Here is a 21,705-nt window from a genome sequence, read left to right as displayed (position 1 = left end):
ACTGCGATGTCAACTGCGTATACTGTTCACTGAAAGCATGGATTTTAAATTATCATTAGGTGATAAAAGAGTATGAATTTATGGCTTAAAGAAATTTTAAGAAAAAAAAGAGAAAGCATTGTCTGGATTGAAAACCAGCAGAATGAAAAAAAAGTATATGTTTTAATTGTTGCTTTACGTAATTTGTTTAATCTAAGCATCCTTTGATGAAAAGGATACTCTAAAAATTAAAATTAAAAAGGCTCAAAGTGATATTCCATTTTTAAAATCAAAAGTAGTGAAAGAAACACATTCACATAAAAAAATCCCGTGTTTATAAGTCTATCTCTATTGATGGAACTGGCATCTGGCAGGATGGGTTTAGACTTGGTGTGCAGGAGAGGAGGTGGGTCAGGGTTGCGCTGTGCTCCACAGGCGAAAGACTGGACCTTCCACGCCCATGAACAGTTACAGCTGGGAAAGCCACTGCGTGTCTCCACGAGTCAGCAGTGACTCAAGGGCAGTGAGTTTGGAGGGTGTCAATACGTGTTGTACAGCTAACCACAAAGCCACCAGTTTTAACCCATGAGCCACTCCTGGTGAGCAAGTTGAGGGAATTTGCTCCTGTCCAGATTGATAGCCTCGGAAGCCTTATATATGGTCCCTATGAGTCAAACTGGAGTCAATTGCAGGGGTTTGGTTTACACATCATCCAGGAGCCCGGGTGGTGCTGTGGTTAATATTCTGAAGTAACCAAAAAGTCAGTGGTTGAAACCCATCGGTCACTGTGTGACTGTGAATCTGCTTCCATGAAGATTTACAACCTTGGAAACCCTGTGAGGTACTTCGGTTTTGACCTATGGAGTCCCTAAAGGTAAGCGTCAACTTCCAGAATTGGCAGTAGCTGTGGCTTACATATAACACAATAAATGATTAAAGACCAAACTCCAAACTCACTGCCATTGAGTCAATTTCAACTCATAGTGACTCTATAGGACAGAGTAGAACTGCCCTTTCATGTTTCCACGACTGTAAATCTTTAAAGAAAGTCTTACTTGTCTCCCTTGGAGTGGCTGGTGGATTCAAACCACTAAACTTTCGGTTTGCAGACCAACACATAACCCATTTTGGCACCGGGACACCTTACAATGTTGATAAAATGGTTAACACATTTTCAGAAAATGTACTGTTATGCTATGTATATTTACTGCTACTCTTATTTAATTTTATTTTCCATTTAAAAAAATTTCAGTCCCAATCCACCAAACCAATTTCATAACCTATAAATATTAATATCTAAAATTTGGAACCTATGGGACAATTAAAAGGCTCAGACCTATACATGGAGATGGTGAGACATATTAAGTGAGGAGTGACGAATCATCCAGGACAAAGAAGAAAGACGCCTCTCCCTAAGCTGTAAATATGGATTCTCGGGTGCAGATAGAGGAAGCCAAGATGTCTTACTTTAAGTGACTAATCTTTCAGTCAATGAGAAGTCAATGGTAGGGCATGTTGAGTAATTATCAATCACCTCTGAGGACATTAATTAAAGTCTTCATTATCTCTTACCACAGTAAATAGGGCAAATGTCTTTAAATTGTAGTGGTGAATTTGCTCGGCTATCTTAAGCAGTTTGCCACTGCCCACAAAAGACAAGGCATCCTGGGTGATACAAATTGGTAAGTTAATGGACTGTTAATCAAATGGTTGGAAGATCTAGTACAGCCAGAGGCATCCTGGAAGAGAAGCCTAGACACCAACTTATGGAAAATCAATCATTGACAGCCTAATGAAGTAAAGTTCTACTCACATTCATGGGTTTCCATGAATTCCAGTTCCCTCCATGGTGGTCAGCACTGCCGAGAAGAGTTCAGGCTTTTAACCCAGCATATGATTCTCTGCTGCCTGACACCTACCTCCCTGTCTTGCCGGGCTCCACGCGCTCCACAAGCTTGGCTAATAATATTCCCTGAGAGAATTCCTCGGTACTTCCATCTCCTCTTGCAAAGGCCCAGCGCAAAGTACTTCCTCTTCTCATCAACTAGTCTATCTTTTGTGCTTTTAGTATGTATAGATGTTATCTCCCAACATGATTTCAATTAAATAATCTTTCAGCAGAAATTGAATGTGTAAGAAACAAGAGTGTAAATTAAAAAAATCAAAGATATGTGTATTCTGCTGTAGTTGCAGATTTCCGTCCCTGATATAAAGCTGTAAATTCCTAGAGGTAACTCAACATAACACCCTGCTATTGAGTAAATGCCAGTTCTTAGTGGTGCTATAGGACAGAGTGGAACATGTCCTGTGGGTTTCCAAGACTAGAAATCTTTATGGGAGTAAAAAGCCACATCTTTCTCCCTTGGGGCAGCTGTCAAACTATTGACCTTGTGATTAGCAGCCTAACTCATAAGCCACTACCATCAGGGGTCCTTAAAGGTAAAGCCTGTATCTTTTGTTCAGTAACTCTCTGCCAGGCATCCTTCTGATTGATGGTGATATAACAAACAAACGAAACTGTCCAAGCAGCATGTTTTCCTAGAGCTTACACCTAATAAGACAGTAAGATGGTGGACAGATAGATGTGCAATATAGAGATGAGTGTTACAAAGAAAAATAGAGTAAGGCAAGTGAATTTAGAGTGAGTGAGTACCACTTTAGATAGGGTGGTGAAGGAAGAGCCAGCTGCCTAACCAGTGAGTTTGTGCAAGGACTTGGATACAGTAATGAAGAAAATTGTGGCAATCCTGGGGGTAGAGCAAGTGCCATGGCTCAAGATACGCCCCCCTTCTTGGCCCATGCTTGATAGGTAGCAAAAAACAAACAAACAAATCTTACTCTGTTGGGACCATTGTGATTTCAGGAAAGGTAGCATTCTATGAGGTCAGGGATTCTCCTGCAGATTAAATAATAAGAAGTCCGTAGAAAACTTCAAGTCCGAGTAAGATGATGGAATCTGACTTACACCTTCAGGGCTCGCTCTGGCTGTTTGAAGCAGGAACACCAATTTCAGGGACAGAGTAGTACAGCTCGGTAAGGCCAACGTGTCAGTGGAGGTGGAGCCAGCAGTTTGGGAGGAAGGAGTAGATGAAGAATGTGAGAGAAGGGAAATAAAGTTGGCTGGTTGTTCTTCAGCCAATCAAAGATGAGAGTGGCAATTGACCAGAGTGGGCAAACCATAGAAGGGACTTTTGAGAGAGGTACACTGGGAGCAAGGAGTTCAAGAAGAAAGAAAATGTACTCGAAATGATGACAGCAGCAATTGTACAATTATGCTCGACTAATGGGACTATGGATTGTAATAACATCTGTAAGAGTTCCCAATAAAATGTTTTATAAAAATCAGGGTTCCCACCACAAAGCAAGCAAACAAACAAAGCTTTACATCTGCAAAGTTCAGGAGTGGTTACCAGAGTAGACATTTAAGCATGGAGTCGTGTCCCAAACCAAGCCACCCAGTGACTTCTCAACCAGAGTAGCCCTGTGGATGGAGGGCAGCAGATGGTAGGGTGTTGAGGCAGCAGCAAACCTCATCTTTCTCCGTCAGGTGGCTTGTGTGTTCAAAGTGCTGACCTTGTCAGCAGTCCCTGTACCACCAAGACTCCTTCTCAGTGCAATATAACAGCCTGGAAGTTGGAAGAAGCGATAGAAAGCCGTGGCTTTTCTGGGTAGATATGCAAGAGCACGGTCAAGTGGCTCTTGGCAGCTGCGCTTTGACGGGAATGTAACACCTTGCCTTGAGGTCTCCCTTTGGACCCACTTTCAATTGATCGTAATGTTTAATAGCCTCTGGTTTTTCAGACATTCAGATCTCTCCCTCTTTTCTATGATCATTGTTGCTGGGTCCTCTTTTTGTTCTTTGCCCTTGTTTGTATGTCTTGCTGTAAAGGGCAGCCAGGATTTATGAAGACAGTAAGTAAAATAACAATAATTACCTGGAGCATTGAAGGGGAGGGTGGAAAATGGGGAGTCAACACTAATGGTCACAGAAGGAAAAAAAGTCCTGAAGTGCATTGTGATGGTGATTGCACAACTCTTCTTAAGATGATTGAACTATTGGATCGTACATGCTAAGTCTGGCTCATAAAACTATTGTCAAGAAGACGAGACAGGATCCTGGACGCTAGCAGGGGACGTGGACAGAGAGAAGGGACTGGAAGCAAAAAGGTATGAAGAAGTGAGGAAGGATCTAAAAGCTATGATGTACATTAAGAGATGAGGCACAAGAGGTAGACCCCTCGAAGAAGACTGAGAAAAAAGAACCAGGGACTTGAGAGAGGAAAGCAAACCAACTCGAATGGAGTGGTGTCAGTTCTTGAGGTTACCTATGTGACGGCACCAGGAGGGCAGAAAGTGCCCATTTTGTTCCATAGGGTCCCCAGGGGCTCGATAGCACAGAGGGACAGAACACATAGATTTTAGAATTCTGCTACAGGGGGTGGGAACTAAGCCACCATCACAAAACACAAGGGTTTCTCTGTGTTCCTGCGCTCAGTAGGAGAATTCAGAAGGCATAAGGGAGTTGTGAACAGGAACTAATGACTCTGTTTTGTCATCAATCAAGCTCTCCATATCTCTTAAGAAGTCTCCAAGTGTCTATGTGCATGTGGCTGTGTGTGTGCTTGTAGGTGCATGCATGCACTGAGCACCAGCTTTAAACCAACGACTGAAAAGCTTGCCCAAGCCAGAAGACTAAGCCCACGGCTATAAAGTCAATTCTGCCTTCCAGTGACCCAGGACAGGGTTTCCAAAGCTGAAAATCATGACTGAAGCAGACAGCCTCATCTTTCTCCTATGGAGTGACTGGTGGATTTGAACCACCAACCCTGTGTCTGACAGGACACCTTAAACGTGACAGAATTTGTCAATTATGTTTTGTAGGTCTATGTTTTATGAAGGCAAAACATAAGATTGATTTAAGTGCTTACCTATTTTACAAAGGTTAGAGTTTATTATTCTTTTCTGTACTATTGATTTAATGCATGAGAAGATAGTTAAAATAGGGACCTACTGACACCTGTCCAGTGGAAGCTGTGTCTGTACTGTTCACCTTATTGTGTTCTCAGCCTCAGCCCACAGAGCAGGGCCGGCAAAAAGGAAAATGGTGTTGAAAGCACCGCACCATTTTGTCACAATTTCCCTGATGAGTCCCCAAAGACCGTGCATTGTTATTCAGCAGGAATGAGCTGTGCTTGCTACCACAAACAACAAGTCGGGAATAGTTTAACTTTAAGTCTTTCTACATCTGTATCTGCAGAGTAAGATCATTAGATATCCTGAAGCAACGCAGACTTATTGAGGTGTACAAGCATTGTAGTGAAGAAGCAGGCCAAGTTATTGAAGATCTAATTATTAGGGTGGGGGGAGACAAAGTACATAAAATAGACAAGTCATTCATTTTCTCGTGAGAAGGCTTTTCTTCTTTCTTCACACGAAATAATATTACTTGGTGTTTAAAGGGAAAAAATACTCTGAATTCTGATGTAAATTAGAAAAGGCACTCTTTTAAGTGAAACATTTGTTCACATTTCATGTGTTGAAATGCCAGTAGCAATTCAGATGAATTCCCAAGGGAAAAAATATCATTTTAATACCTTTATTTATTTTGTTTGTTTTTAACTGAAAGTTAGTTTTTTAATACTGTTTCAGCTATCAGGCAAAAGTACATCCTTGACATGTTTTTCTTTTGATGGGTAAAAATACAATATGCATTTTTAAGATGTTTAATATTTTCGTGGCTGTTAGAATTTCAAAATTTTAACCACTCGGGGACCATCTAATGATGGTTGTGGTTGTTGCTGTTGTTGAGAGTCCTTAAGTCAATTTCAGATGAGCATGTCTCGGATGATGAGAGAAGAAATTCCCTAAAATTTTCTAAGCTGTAGTAGTCTCTGTGAGAGCAAATCCCAGGCCTTTCTCCTGAAGACAAACCGGGTCGTTCCAATACCCGAATTCCAGTCACCATCCAAGCACTTAAATGCTGCCCTACCCGGGATTCTGGATAATGGATCACTGAGTACAACCATGTCCACCGTGATCAAGTCCATTCTCACTCCTGGTGGCCCGATCGGGTGACTTTATATTTGGCAGCCCCACAGCTGATGCACAGAGCCATGGGGGTCCTGACTGACAAAGGATAGACATACCTTATTTCATAAAGAGTAGGTTGAAGTATTTTAAAAGCACTGATTATTTTTGTTTTCTAGCTTCAGCCCTACCTGTGTCTTGGAAGGCCTCAATGATTACCGCTGCACTGCTTGTCCACGGGGGTATGAAGGGCAATACTGCGAAAGGTATGACGGCCAAGGATGCGTTGAGAAATGATACACTGAAGCTAACAGTACACAGAGATCGTGCAATAAAGGGTCATAATAGCCGTCACTCCATCATCTCATCATACTCATATCCCTAACATATTTAATTATATGCTCTCAAAATTATTTTTCTATATTTAGATTTTCTCCAAAGAAAGATGTTGTTTACTTCCATCTTATAAATGGGTTTCCTCCATGATTCCAAATCACTTCACAATTACCTAACTTGTTTTAATGTGTATATATGTTGTATATATGTATATATATATTTAATATATATACACATACACACATGGATATGTATGGATATCATATACATACAAATAAAAACCAATTCCCTTATCTGTAGTTGCCAATAATAAAAGCTGGCCATATAATTTTTGTTCAAGTACACTGTCAATTATGTCCAACAATAACCGCTTATGAGCACTAAGGCACTGAACTAGTCTACACATAATTCAGAATATATGTGTTCTCAAGGATTTGGATTGGTACTATCCAAACAACAGTGTTTATTATTCACCTCTCCTTTTCAACAGACAAGCAGCAATATTTAAATACTTCCTCTCACCATACTTCTTACAAAATCTGATAATATGTGTATACAGCTATTAAATTGGATACAAAATGTAATTCAAATAGCAAAATAAGAAATATGTTTCCACACTGACAGTCTACCAAGGGTGTAATTAATATTGCTCTGATCCGTATGTTCTACAAGGTAAGTATCCTATATAGGCAAACTTACCCAAACTCACTTTTCATTCTTTTCAGATATTATCTCTATATAACAAAGAACAACATTAATTATTAAACGTAATCATTTGATTTGATACATGATAATTTTGGAATAATGACTCGCCATATAAGAGTTTTGTGAAGATCCATGGACTGAGGTTGCTTCTACTAACTTAGATAGGATCTACTTTTCTCATCTATAGTGTCAGAGGTAGCTGATACCGCACCTCTGTTGGGATGGCGAGCCCATCTGCAGGGCAGCTCCTGTCCGGACAGCTGTATGTCAGACTCCTCCCACCTAGTTCTTACGAGATGCCATGTAGTTGTGTTGTTAGGTGCCTTCATGTCTGTTCCTGCCCTGAGTCACTGCATGGTCCTAGGACCAAGTAGAATTCCCTGGTAGGGTTCGTTGTGGTGCGTGTTGTCCCCCTGCCCCCTGATCTGTGGAGAAGCCAGTTACCAGGTCTTTCCCCTGTGGAGCCTCAGCTGGGTCTGAACTGGCAAACGTTCCATTCACAGCTGAGTGCCTAGTTAGCTGAGCCACCGGAGCTCCTCCTCCGCCTGTCGACAAGTCGTTTCCAAATCAAAGGTGTTTAACATGTCTCCGCCTGCAGTGGGTGTCTGCAGACAGATTCTCTCCGTAATTACTTATCTTAGTCTTGTTATGATGTCTTTACAAAGAATAAAAGGTCCAATCAAAGCAGTCGCTTCCCTGGAAGGCCTTCTGGTCTACTAAATTCTAGGAGGAGGGTCAGCTCAGGTTGTCTTTGGGAGAGTCTAAAATATCTTGATAGATTCCCTTGAAGGACAGAAGGCAACCTTGTGGGCTTATTATGAGGAAATTATAAGAGAATTGACCACTGCACTAGACAGAAAAGTTGTGCGGAAGAGCTTTCTTTTTCCCCGTTCCAATAATCCATCTGCTCATTCCTGGGGGTTAACAAGGTCTTTCCTGTACTAGATTTGTTGGGAAACTACATCCTGATCTTGCCCTTTCCGACTTCATTTTATTCCCCAAATTCAGACTATTTCCAAGGATTTGGTTCCTTGAGGATGCCAAATGACTGTTTCCATGGAGATTATATGGAAGAGCACAGAATTCTTTGGGGGCAGGATTAATCTGAGAAATGGACACATGCCTTCAGAAGAGTTTAGCACTAAATGAGGATATGTTGTGCAATAACTTCACATTTTGAAATTTTTGTTCAATCAAAGTTTTTATGAGTTTTTAACAGTACTATCGACTTGCCCTCAAATATACTTATATACCTCCAAATTATATATCTGTAGAAATATACATACATCTGAAGGGGCTTCAGAAAAGTTTGTGAAGAAATTGGGATAAACGATAGAATTTTCCCATGAACTTTTGGAGGTCCTTCATGTATGTGTATATATGTATTTAAGGTTTAGTTGATATGTGATCATGTCTATCATACATATATAATTTGGACATTTTACATTATGGCAATTTTTATAATATATGTACAAATCATCTCTTCCCCAGTGTTCTTTGGTGTTTATGATTAGGCTAATCTTCACTTGGTGCCTTTCTCAACAGTGGCAGGATATGGTTATAATCTGGATACCAAGAGGGTTATAATATATTAAGTTATGGCAAAAGATGTTGAATTATATCTAGCCCATTTGAATAAATGCTTGTACAATCAAAGAGAACGTGGATTGAAATAACAGTTATAATCTTAAGGAAGCATGATTATAGAGAAATATATATTTTTTATTCATTAATGTTTAATCAATAAGCATTGACATTCACATAGCATAAAGAAAAAATGAGGCATACACTCTCAGGTATGAATGGCTTGAATTGTTTTTTTACTTCTTAAATGTTATTACTGGTCTGAGTTCATCATCTCTAACATCATGTAAATGATCAAGCAATAGTTTCCAGGAAAATTGCTTTTATTGACTTAAATTAAACCAAAGCTCTTGGTTAAATTTTTATCATAACCCTCAAATAAATTTTTTCTGGTTCTCAGAGCTTCTTAAATTGTTTAAATCACCTCACGACCTGCTAAAAACTCATCAGCCCAGGCCTGAAATTGCTGAAACATCGTGTGCAGCCCCACAATGTAGAAGCCTTCCCCCACGCTTTCTCACGTTTGTAGTCAACTCTTGGAGCATTTAAGCAATCTGAGGCTGCTTAGCGGAGAATGAGCTCACCTGTAGATGCTAGAAGCCAATCAAAGTGTACTGATGTCAGTGAGACGCTTTCTGAGCATTTGCAGTCTTTCCCTGGAAAGAAGATGACAATTACCAACATAAATGTATACCAGCCTGGTGTTATAAACACTGCTCATCCTGTTTGGCCTTTGCTGACCATCACAGGGGGAGTTGCTCTCACAGTTGTCGCTGGTTATTGGCAAGTCTCCTATGACTCCTGGTGGCCACCTGGAGCGTTTTCACAGCTCGGGCTCTTCTTAGCAGATGTGCAGCCTGGATTACCAGGCACCGCTGGCTGGTTTCAAACCACCAATCTTTTGGCCATACTAAATTGTTTCACTTTGTGCATCACCAGGGACTCTTTCACCATCAGCCCTTCAGATTTACACAGTGATTAAGTATTGGGTTGCAATCCTCAGGGTTAAGACTTCAAAATCACCAGCAACTCTTTGGGTCAAAGACTGGGCTTTCTACTCCCATAATCAGTTACAGTCTCAGGAACCCACAGGCGGTTCACTGTGAGCCAGCACTGACTCGATGGCAGTGAGTTCAGTTTGGAGAGGCTAGTGAAGACGACCTACAATTACCTGGCTGACGTTTATAGCTTGAGACCCCAACTCCCTCCTCTCTTCAGGCCTTGCACCAAAACTAGGACTGTTGGTTAAATGTATTTATGTACTGTCCTATCTTGGACACTCTCAGAGGCGCACGGAGTATTTGTTTGTTTCTGCCAGGACAGCCAGCAAACTGGGACAGCCAGAACATAAGGCCCTGCCAACAGCTTGTAGATGATCAAATCTCACAACTCACTGGGGTCTTGCTTAGACGAAAGCTCAATGAGTGGGTGGGCGAGCAGCTGGAAAGATTGTGCTGTGAGCCAGGCAGACCTGACGTCCTTCCTAGTTTCTCAACTAGGTGACATCCCAATGCATTCATATCACACTAGCTTTGTCCCACGGACACCCGAGGGAAACTTTATCTTGAAGAAGCTGCTGCAGCAAGGAAAGACCAGCAGAAGAGGGAAGTTGCAAACTTTATTATCAGATTGCCACTTCAGGCGCTTCTTTTTCTCATTGGTAAAACCAGTGGGCGGTACCTATAGTGAGCTTGATCTCTTGAAATACATGCGTGCAGGAAGCCCGGGAGTTCATATATCATTTTATTCATCATTAATAAAAGAGTGTGAGAGAGAGAGAGAACTTGAAAGAAAAGTTTATGATCCAGAAAAACAGTGGACAAACCATGGAACATGAGCCAAATTTGGCTATTGTCTGTGTGCCCAGATGACACTCAAGTTCAAATATTTGTTACAGGTGTAACAAATTTTTCACAAGCATTCACAATCAATTTGCTAAGGAACCCAAAATTTGTATTTTCATTAAATATGAATTTATATCACAAAAAAGAATATCTCTCTTTTTAGTAGATAAGAATGACCAAATAATTGATATAGATTTTAATTTTGTTTAAAATTGCATTTGTTAAAAATATACTCAGATCTCATCCTATTATATAAATTTCTGCAAAAGAGGCTTTAGTTTGCCTCTTGTCCTGCAAAGACAAACATCTTTTCTATCTAACCTTTCAAGATGAAAGTTTGCTGGTCCTGGTTCTATAGACTCAATACCAATTTTCTGTCATTCAAACACACACACACACACACACACACACACACACACACACACACACACACACACACTTAGAGACACGGCTTGTTCTTAACCTCTACATTTTGTTTAAATCCAGGTGTGCCCCTGGCTATACAGGAAATCCAAGCAGCCCAGGAGGTTCCTGCCAGGAATGTGAGTGTGACCCCCACGGTTCACTTCCTGTCCCATGTGACCCTGTCACTGGGCTCTGCACGTGCCGACCTGGAGCCACCGGACAGAAGTGTGACGGCTGCCAGCACTTGCATGCACGAGAGGGTGCTGAGTGTGTTTGTACGTATGCGAACTTAACAATGAGCTCTGGGCTTTGGTTCCTGTCTGCCTTGCTGCCTATGGGAGAGTGGCTTTTATTTTCTATCTTGCAAGAGTTCCTGCTTTTCTGCGTGCCTTCTGACTCTGTCTATCCACCTTCTTCTGCTGATCCCCTGCTGCTCTTGTGGCCACCCTGCTGAGCCAAGAACCCTGAGAAACTCCTCGCAGGCTTTAGTCCGGTCTTTGAAGACCTACAACAAAGCTCCTGAAGGCATCCTCAGGTCGGCTTTATTTTTTGTTTATCACAAAGTTTGCAGTTTTATCTCCAGTTGCCATTGCCTATGTGACAGATTAAAAATCCAAGTCTATTAGTATTAGAGTCCTCCTGAATTTGTAACCAACTGGACAGACCCTTTATACCTTGATTTATGACAGCTGTGCCGTTTTCCCAGCTCTTATGGAAATCTCTGAGCACACTGCTCTAAAAATTTCTCTTGGACCACAAAATCTAGAAGCAGCAAACAACAAAAGCCAGTCTTTAACACACAGGGACAATAAAGGGAGAGCATCCTGCTAATTAATATATATATACATATATATATTTCTGGATTCTGTAATGTCATTGAAAATGCATTGAATATCAGTAATTAGATATAATTTAGAGACATTATGCGTATACTAAAATAAAATAGGTTATAAATGTAGGAAGGTGATATGCTATAGTATTCTTTGCTTAAGGAAATTTATATTAATTTTCATAATTTTTAACAAACAAAAATAAAATATGTTAGGACCTTTGGATAATTGTATTATATGAATACATTTGGAGGTTTTGTTTTTGTTATTTTTAACCTTAATGTTACATACGTATATAAATCTTAATAGAACTTTAATTTTAAAAAGCTTTGTTGATACTCCAGCTTTTTAACAGTTACTTATAAGTGACAACTAATTAAAGAAATGTGCCAGAAGGTTAAGGTATCGTTTGGAAAATAAGAAAATAAATTGTTTTTCTTTATATTTCAATTATCTGAATGCATTGCATTTGGTCGCCTTTTACAATCAAGATTAGTGGGAGAGATTAAATATGATATGTCACATATACTAATATATTCAGTTATTAGTTAATACCTATCTATTCTTCCCAACTATCAAGAAATATTTTAAATGATAAGTAAAGAGGTAGACTGAAAATAATCTAACTAATTCTAAGGTTATTTCTAAGTTAATTATATATAGAGATATTCTTATATTAACATTATTAGACTTCTGACATATTTAAGCATCAATTATTTAGTAGTAAACTTGAAATAAAAACAACTTATTTTATGAGAACAACAGAGATTAAATAATAAAAACTATAATCTGAGGTGAGGTGATGGGGTAATTTTCTGAACATCTCTTTAAAAGAAAACTGGCACTCTATAAATTTTTATTTTTTTCTTTAAAAAGTCACATTGCTCGACTTCTTTTTCTGCTGAGGATCAATGCTTTGGATGTATTGTCAATAAATTTGTTGTCAGCAAACTTAATTCCTTTTTTCCTGTCACATGCATGAATTTCTAATATCCAGTGCTGCACATGACATTAGCAAAGGTGACACTCTTTGATTACAGTATGACACTAGACTTATAACATCTGTGAGGAGCCTGGTAGCCTTGTTGTTACTTATTGGTTTGCCGGCCACAACGTCAGCAGTGTGCAATCACGAAACCACCAGCCGCTCTGCAGGGGAAAGATGAGGCGTAAAGATTACAACCTCCGAAACCCAGAGCCAGGTCTGCCCTGCCCTATAGGGTCACTCCAGCCCAGATTGACTCAGTGCCAGTGAGTTTGGGTTTGGCTTTGGTTAGAGGGCTCACAGTACATTATTCTTGCCCCACAGGGCTACGTATTTCCAACCAAAGATATGCTATTCACGTTCATTTCTAGGTCCTGGAAATTATAATATTCTAGAGGATTAAATAATAGTGATTCTGCTATACAAGATTTTTCTGTTAAATTAATGGACTGTTTTTGATATCTAGACCTCTTTTTGAAGCTTTTATATATAGTTGGTAATTATGAGATTTCCCTCATAGTGGCCCTTAAGGTATCATGTTTTCCACAAATATGCAGAAATGTTTCCTCTCATTCAGCTGAATTTAAGAATGTTTACAGAGACTCTCTTCATACTTTTCTTGGTAGCTGGTCTTATCAATTTATTTCATGTCTTGGAACAAAATGCAAATTTCTTTTATACCCATCACCCAGTTTCTGCTCCTAGTTTTGAAATGAGATAACCAAATAAAACACATGGAAGAGGGGACACAACAACTCTGACTTAATCTTCAACCCTCTGAAAACAGTACTAACTGTGCTTCTGTGTCTGCAGCCAAATTGGAGCAAGAGGCCAAGACTGGATTCACCAGGTGTGTTTGACCTTCAGGGCGTAGTTTATCACAGGTGAACACAGTGGGCATGTTGTAGTGCCTGGGGGATGAGGAGAGGAAGCGTCTCGGCACTCAATTAAGGGTGAGCAGGCCTCGACTGTACTTTCTGTCCAAACCCCAAACTCACTGCCATTGAGTCAATTCTTAAACGTGGCCTGGGTGGGTGGAATCAGTTCACTCATTATGAGAGACTCTGTGGTCGAGGGCACATACCTTTTGTAATGGGAAAACACGAGCAAGAACATTACTTTTAAGGATCTAGGAAGGCCGCCCTTGCTCGTTGGCATCTCTGGCAGCTACATGCAAGTCTCTCTCAGGGACTTAGATGGGCGAGGAAAGTGCTTTCACGATTTATTTTATTTGCTCTGAGTGATTAGATGTCTAGAGGCCAACTTTATGTCCTTTGTTCAATAAACGTTAGGCTAATGGTACAGCCAGTCTTAGATGCTTCTCCATCGCTTGAGATAGTGCAATGATCACCCTCAGTCTTCCAGGCCCCTTTTTATTGTTGTAGGAGGGGATGAGAGTGGATGTTAATCTTCATACTGTCTTGGAAACCATAGACTCCTTTTGCATGAGAATTGATTCATCCCAGTGGGCTTGGTGACACTAGCTTCGAATGCCAGACACAGAGAGCAACCTCGATTTCCCCTACCATATTCAGCAAGAATTGAGGCAGCTATTTATTCATTTGTGTCTGCTGAGCTTCTATTTTACCCTCATGGAGAATAAGATGAAGTCAACGAACAATAGGAAAACGATCCATTTTAAATATATATCAAGTCAACAAGAACAGTTTTCTTAATTTTTCAGCTAAGCATCGGGATACTCCTCTCCAAGATTCAAAATGTACGATCATTGCAGCAGATTCTTATTGCTCAGTGATTGTCCACTGGAGTCCCAGCCCCCTCTTAGGGAGAAAGACGCCCCGCCTGGGTGCCCTGATGTCCTTCAAGGCCATGCACCCTTGTCTACAAGGACTCCTGTAGGACGGCTGTGCAATGGGTTCTTCCCTTATTCATGAGGGTGAGTCCCGGAGAGTTAGTTTATAGCATTTTGCCAGATTAAGACTTCTCCTTAGGCGGATAGGTTAATAAAAATGCATCTTCCTTTCGCAACCCTCATTCATAATTTACGAGTCACTTAGAAAATAAAAACAACCACTTGCTTCTTAGAAACTTGAGAAGGAGCAAGAGAGCCATTATTTATTTAAAGGTAAATTTTTGAATTGTGAAACACGATACTTGGATGTGTCCCTGCCTCATTGTCTGCAGGCCAACAGTTTGCTCAGAAAATAAATGCACGTAATGTTTAAAGGAGTTTATGAGTGGCATAGTAAATATATATGAGTCTCTGAGAGAACAGAATTACAATTAGTAGCTGTTGACAAGATGTTACCCCATAAAGAGTGACTGAAATCACATTTTACAAACACCAAATTGCTGCCTCATAGTTTTAATCACTGCATATGAGGCACGAGGGATAGAGCAGTCCCATGATGTATAGTCACATTTTATAAGATGATGCTTTTTGTTCCAATGTTGCCAAAGTGATCGTGAAGTGTCTTAAACAAACCCATAGCCCCCAGGTGATTCCAACTCATAGCAACCGTGCACAGTGCTCTGGAGTCAAAATCTCTCCGGAGTAGCTGCTCTTGTCCTTCTCCTGCAGAGTAGCTGGTGGGCTTGTGTCATTGATCTTGTCCTTTAGCAGCCCAAATGGTGCCACTGGTCACCTAGCCAAGTGGTGCCACTCACCTGGTCTCTGTGATGTGTGCACCTGCCAGCCCCTGGGAGAAGGCTTAGGTCTAAACCTCTATCTTTCTTTTACCAAATCAGCAAAGATGCTTCTTGCTTTGAAAAGGCAGTGGCACCCAAGGCTTGATCACAAAGATGCAGAGGTCCTCTGATAGTATCACTAGAATAATACTATACATTTATAATTAGAAATAAAATTACTCAAGGGAGTTATTGCTTCCCCCATGAGACCAGGGAGGGATAAAATGGGGGGATGTGGTTGGGAACTTTGAGGCAAACAGTCCTTTTGAAGGAAAACATATCAAACTACAATCGGTCTTCAAGTGCTTCAGCTGCCTCCATCTTTGCCGTGTAGACGCAGCCTTCTGTCTGCCGTCTGCATGCTTTTCAAGGGCAGCGTCTTTGGCCTATGACCTTACCCAAAGATGTGCCATGTTGTTCGAAGCCAGGCTTTAAGAACTCCCTAAAAGCAACCTCAGCTCACCTGTTTGCATCTCCCACATCTGTTTTGTTAAATAAACAAATCTGAGTGACTTAGTAACCACCTCATTACCACCAGACCAGCCAAACTCACTGCCATTGAGTCAATTCTTATTCACAGGGACGCTATTCAATGGAGTAAATCGGCCCCTGGGGGTCCTGGAGCTATACATCTTTGTGGGAGCAGAATCCCTCCTCTTTCCCATGAGGCTTTATAACATGGTCCTGTGGAACTCACGATGATGCTCGGAGTCATAGATGCTGAGCTGAGTGACTGGGGCTTACACTTGGGTAGAACACACCAAGGGAGCTGCTTTTAGCAGAGTAAGAGACAGCCTGGGTTTAATAACACACCAAATACTCTCTGCTTTGAATATAAAGAAATTGCATATTAAAAAAGAAAAAAATCCTCTTACTAGGTTTGAGCAGAATAAATATACAATATATTTATTTAAACTAATATAGAATAACTCTAAAATAGATGTTCCTGTAAAAGTGTCTTATTGAAGATGAAGGTAGAAAGTGGGAAGCAGGAATCCAGACTTAGAGAACTAGCGATGGAATGCATGCGAAGACTCACACACGTGCGCACACGTGCACACACACCATCTTTCGTTAAAAATGTATTTCAACTGATTTTTATCCCTCTCTGATTAAAGCAGAAAATTCATGTATCTTTACCTAATCTTGGTTAATAGGTTTGGCCTTTTAAAAATATTCAGTGTACTCCTTTCCACTTCATCTTCTTTGGCTTGGATGCAGTGTGTGAATTTTTTGTGACAGCCAGCCAGTAGTTCCTATGCAAGGGGACTCCAGCAGAAAGGCAATCTTTTGCACTAATTGCTAACAGAAAGATCTGTAATATCAGCTGCATGATTTGCCCCTTCCATGTGCCCACTGTAACGATCAGAAGTTAGTGCTGCATTTGTTACTATTAGACACAAATTTATCCTGACACTTTTACAGGCAAAGCTTCGAAAACATTTAGTCATAGAAAATATAATCATAGTCTTGAAGTATTTGCTCCATCTCCCATACATTTTAGGCAAGATCGCACTTAAAGCCTTGTCTGGATTTCTGAAAGGGGAGAATGGCGTGGCTAGGTCATTTATGGCAGGGGGGGGGGTGGTCCTTGATTATAAGACAGATGTTAATTATCAAGGATAACTGCATCCTTATCAGAGAACAGTGGTTTGCATCATGTGAATTTTGCATCTCTCTGGAGCTCTTCAAATTTTACTTGGTAAGGATGAAGTGGAGTGCCACATGGGCTTTCCAACGTGGCAAATCCTTGCAGGTGTAGACTGTCCGGTCTCCCCAGGGAGCATCTCTTGATGTGGACTTAGCAGCCTGGCTCTTTAATCACTGTGCCCCTGGGCTCCTTTGCCCTATCAGAGAGAAATAATTTTGATTTTCATTTATATTGCATTTCCAATGCTTGCTGCCAAACACTTCAGACTTTTTGAGGACAAATAAAAGTAATTTGTGGTATAAATAAAACATTTTGTGTCAGAATAAAATAGCAAACCATTCAGGGAAGGGGCTATCCCCTACATGTTCACTGTATAACTGCACGAACTAGGCTTCTTCCGAGGCTTTTGAAAAATTCCCATGGCTGTCACATTCATAAGTCTTTCTGACCTATTTGGGCAGATGTTAGTATATTACTTGGAGCATGCCATAAAACTTACCTTTCATTTATGGAAATGTGCTTGTGCTTTGTTCCCCAAAAAGCAAATGTGGGGACGTGGGATAACAATAGACCTTGGACATGGAGACATAAAATGTGATCTATGAGTCTTTGAAAGAGCAATTAAATACATTTTCATTTCAACAACTGAAGACGAGGAAGTAAAACACATGGGGCAAGGGGCAGAATAAATGAGAGAGAAATCAGTATTCAGCTTGCCTCTTGGCATTGTAGCTTACCAATTTCTCTGCGGGATATTGCAGTAAATCAGATCTACTTCTGCCTTCCAGTCCCTAGTTCACTGTTGTGGGAAGCAAACACTGAGAAAAACTCTAGATATATTTTCTGGAAGTTTCCAGAACCATCAGCAAGGAGCCTCTAGCCACACCACTAGCAAGTTGACTCAATTCCTTCTTGGAAGTAGGTCAGATATAAATTAGAGAGAAAGGAGTAGTGGAAGTTTTTGGAGGACATTCCGCCCTAGAAAGTGTTGTGAGACTTCATGTTATCAAGTATCCGTCACAGTGAACGTGCTTCAGCGCGAACAAAGAGCAGATTGTTTGCTTACATCTGGGAACATCTGCCAAAAACACATCTTCACTGGAAGTCAAATGGAATTTTTTAAACAGTGGAGAACCTGTGCTGGGAAAAGGCCATTCATGGTCTTCACAAAGAAGAAGACCCTCAAGGAGTTGGACTGACTCAGGAGCTGCCCCCGTGGGCTCCAGATAACCTTTAGGAGGATGGGGAGGGACCAGGTGATGTTTCATTCTGTGGAAAATAGGGTGCAGCGAGTCAGAGCTGACTGGATGGGACATAACAATAGTCTGCAGAACATGAAGTCTTTGTTATAATTCTTCGTACAATGGAGAAGTTGTACTAAGGCTCGCTATTCCCCTGTGAGTTACAGCTTCACAATCTTACTCCATCCTCGAAGTCATACATGCAAAACATCAGGCAAGCCTGTCCCTCATGTGTGGCCACTCTACACTTTAGGATATTCCTCCACAGCTCTTAGATTGACAATTTGGACGGACTCGGTTGCACAGTTCTGTTGGAGCCATAGGTGAACGTATGGGTGTCAGAAATGGACCCACATCCCCCAGCCCTTTAGCCAGCCCCACCGCTCCCTCTCTCACATGGACTGCGATCCCCCAGGAGTCGGGCCTAACATTGTTCACAGACAGAAGGTGTCCAGGAGGGTGCATGCAGAACACACATTGTCCCTTGACCCCATTCTGTTAGTCAGAGTGAGCCATAAAACCAACTCAGATGCAAAGGAAATGGAAATAAATGTCTCTTCTCGGTGTGAGGAGTAGAAAAGCTGCTTCCTCTGGCCCAGAGTTGGCCTTGACCTTTGTCTGATTAGTAATCCTTCTGCTTCCTAATCATTACGTCTCCTGTTCCTCCTAGCCAATTATCTCTTCCCAGGGTCGAACGTCGCACGGTGCCTCATGCAGACACCACACCAGTCACCTGCAGCAAGTCCATCAAGTGCATCACTCTCAGTTTTTCCAATCACAAGACAATTGCTTTGCTCTTCACATATTACCCTGGGTCTCTTTGGCCTTACGCCATCAAATCACCTTATCTCCTTCTGATGTGAAGAAGTTTCCTGTCCAGTCAACTCCCTTTCTCACTTCCTCTTGCCCTTTCCTCTTCCGGCACCCCAACTCTCAAGCCTTCGCATTCTGATGCTTTTTTTAACTTCCTTTCACAAAGATACTATAAATTTTTTTCTATTTATTACTTGCTAGACACGGTCTTGAGCATTGTGACAAAGATGATTAAGGTCACTTCTCTAGTGAAGGACAAACAAGCAAACAAATATTAAATAAGACCATGAGAAATATAATAAAAAACAAATGAATACGATGGCCCATAGGCATCTGGGAAGATAGCACAATGTAGGAAAAGTGATGATGACTGATGGGAAGAGGGTCTTTCTTTATGAGGAAGCGACATCCGGGCGAAATCCAGAGCCTCCAGAAGTCAGCTGGGTGAAAATAGAGGGCCAGGCATTCTGGAAAAAAAGATAAAACAAATGAAATGACCTTCAAATCTTTCTTTCCTTTAAAATAGAGTATTCCTAATGTCTATCATTTGACCAGGATGTTCTTAACCCTAGCTGCACATTTGAATTACCCGGAGTTTAGCAAAGAGTGTCGCCTGTTCCTTCCCACAAACCTAGTAAGAATCTCTAGAGATAATCAGTGGAAGAACTCAGGTCTCTGTGGTTTACAAATTCCATCAGGTTCTGATGCTCCACCTGACGGAGAAGCACTGAGCAAGCGCAATGCATCTGAAATGTCAATGCACATAGGGGCTCTTGCTTAAATGCAGATTCTGACCTACTAAATCTGGGCTAGCACCCAAGCTTATGCAAGCCATCTCAATATGCTTTGCCGATCACTATTCTAAAATCGGCTCCTACATCAGCCATATTATTGCCACGTGGGCGCTTGTGAGAAATGAGCATCCTCAGACCATCCGTCCGGCATCAGACGCAGTCACGGAATCAGGATTGGATGCAGTTCAGTCCTCTGAGATTTCACAGAGTGCTTCAGGTAACTCTGATCGCTGCCAATGTTTCAGAAGCAAACGATGGATCTTGGTGTTTAGACATGGCCACTTTGGCCCCGAATTGCGTTCTATGGTGTGCTTACTATGTTTTTTTACTTCTTGTAAATTGGACCCTGAACCTTCTCCAGAATTAGAAGTAGACCAAGACCCTGAAAAGCAGGGAAGGCATAACCACACTGTCCTCTGGCTTTTGCTTTGTGTCCATTCAGGGAACATTCTCCTTCATTTTGATCAGGAGGAGTACGAGAGACTTCAAACCGTCCCTCCCAGCCTCTGTTCACTCGGCTCCTAACGCATGGGGGTTAGAGTGCCCTGCAAGTGAGGTTCAGCGGTGCAGGTGATGATTTATTTTTTTAAAACCAACCTACTGGGGACATTTAATCCCTGTGAAGGGATATTGTAACTCACCTCAGACTACTGTCCTATCAAAAAATCACCCTCTGTAGTACTTTGCTTTGTTTACAAGCTTTAGTTAATGGTTTTCTCTCCATTAGGCAGCTCAGGGGAGTCCTATTTAGAGAGGTAATTGAATTCTTGCCAGTTTGAGACATCAGCTAAAACTGCTCCAGACCTGTGTTTCCCATTGTCATCTGTTTCTCTCCTTTCCAACATGCAGAGAGCTCGGATGTGTCCATCTGCGGGGTATCGATGGACACTAAAGCTGTATAACATAGATGTAGTTCATCCATACAAGCCCCTTGCCATGGAGAAGGATAACTCAATGTTCCCTGATGCAAAATCAAAAATCTCAAGGTGTAATATATATAATTATATTGAATAAATTTGAATTGCGTATTCAGTACATATTGAATACATTGGTTTTATTGAATTTATTGATTATCTAACACACTGGATAAAATAAATGCATATTGAATAAATATACATTTGTGTGTATATATATATCAGTTTGAACTTTATATGTCGTTTATATATAGTTCAGGTTGAGCATATATAGATACGTATTTGAAATCCCAGGATGTTGCACTTTTAGAAATTCACGCTATTCATTTCAGCACAAAGGGACAGCAATCCAGTGTCCTCATCACCTACTCTGCCACCAGTTCTGCACATGACCCTCTCCACCAAAGCTGAATAGCTTCCCCTCCTAGTCACTGAAAAATTATAGGCCGGACAGTATCACTCTTGGCTGCTTAAGGAATGGAATTGTTCCTTGCCCCTCGCAGTCATTTGCTCCCATGGCCGAATGAGGTTAGTCACTAATATGGGGCCATATCTGCTCTTGGGTGACAAGGTGCTGACGAATGGAAAAGCAAGAGCTGGCTAGCAAGTAGGCCAGTAAATTAATATCAGGGGGAAAGTCCTTACATCCTCAAAATTTTTTATTTTATTTAAAAAATAATAATTCTGCTGTATAGCTGCTAACATGAACATTTATATAACTTTTGAAAATGGAAACCTGAACTATGTAGAAACCAAATTACCACAGACAGTGTGCACTGCAAGCTAACGGCATGTGCTTGCCTTCATTTGCTCACTCTGAAACATTCTGTATTCACTCTTCTCTTGTCTCCTCTGGCAAGTGCTCATGGGAAACATGTAGGATCTGTTCTATTTTAGGAGTTACTCCACCTGTCATACTCCTGAAATCCACTCCGTTTCCACAGCCTC

General features: G+C 41.1%; 1 protein-coding gene across 1 annotated transcript in view; it reads left to right on the top strand.

The window, feature by feature from the left end:
* Positions 1–21,705, top strand: part of LAMA2 (laminin subunit alpha 2) — a 636,281-nt gene that overhangs the window by 463,009 nt on the left and 151,567 nt on the right. Inside the window, exons 31-32 of the mRNA XM_075554570.1 lie at positions 6,186–6,272; positions 10,962–11,155. Of these exons, the coding sequence (XP_075410685.1) occupies positions 6,186–6,272; positions 10,962–11,155 (281 nt within the window). The remainder of the gene's footprint in view (positions 1–6,185; positions 6,273–10,961; positions 11,156–21,705) is intronic.

This window comes from Tenrec ecaudatus, chromosome 7 (assembly GCF_050624435.1).
Source record: "Tenrec ecaudatus isolate mTenEca1 chromosome 7, mTenEca1.hap1, whole genome shotgun sequence".
In the NCBI taxonomy this organism is placed as follows: Eukaryota; Metazoa; Chordata; class Mammalia; order Afrosoricida; family Tenrecidae; genus Tenrec; species Tenrec ecaudatus.
Note: the sequence above shows the minus strand (reverse complement) of the source record. Positions and strands in the feature narration are given on the sequence as shown.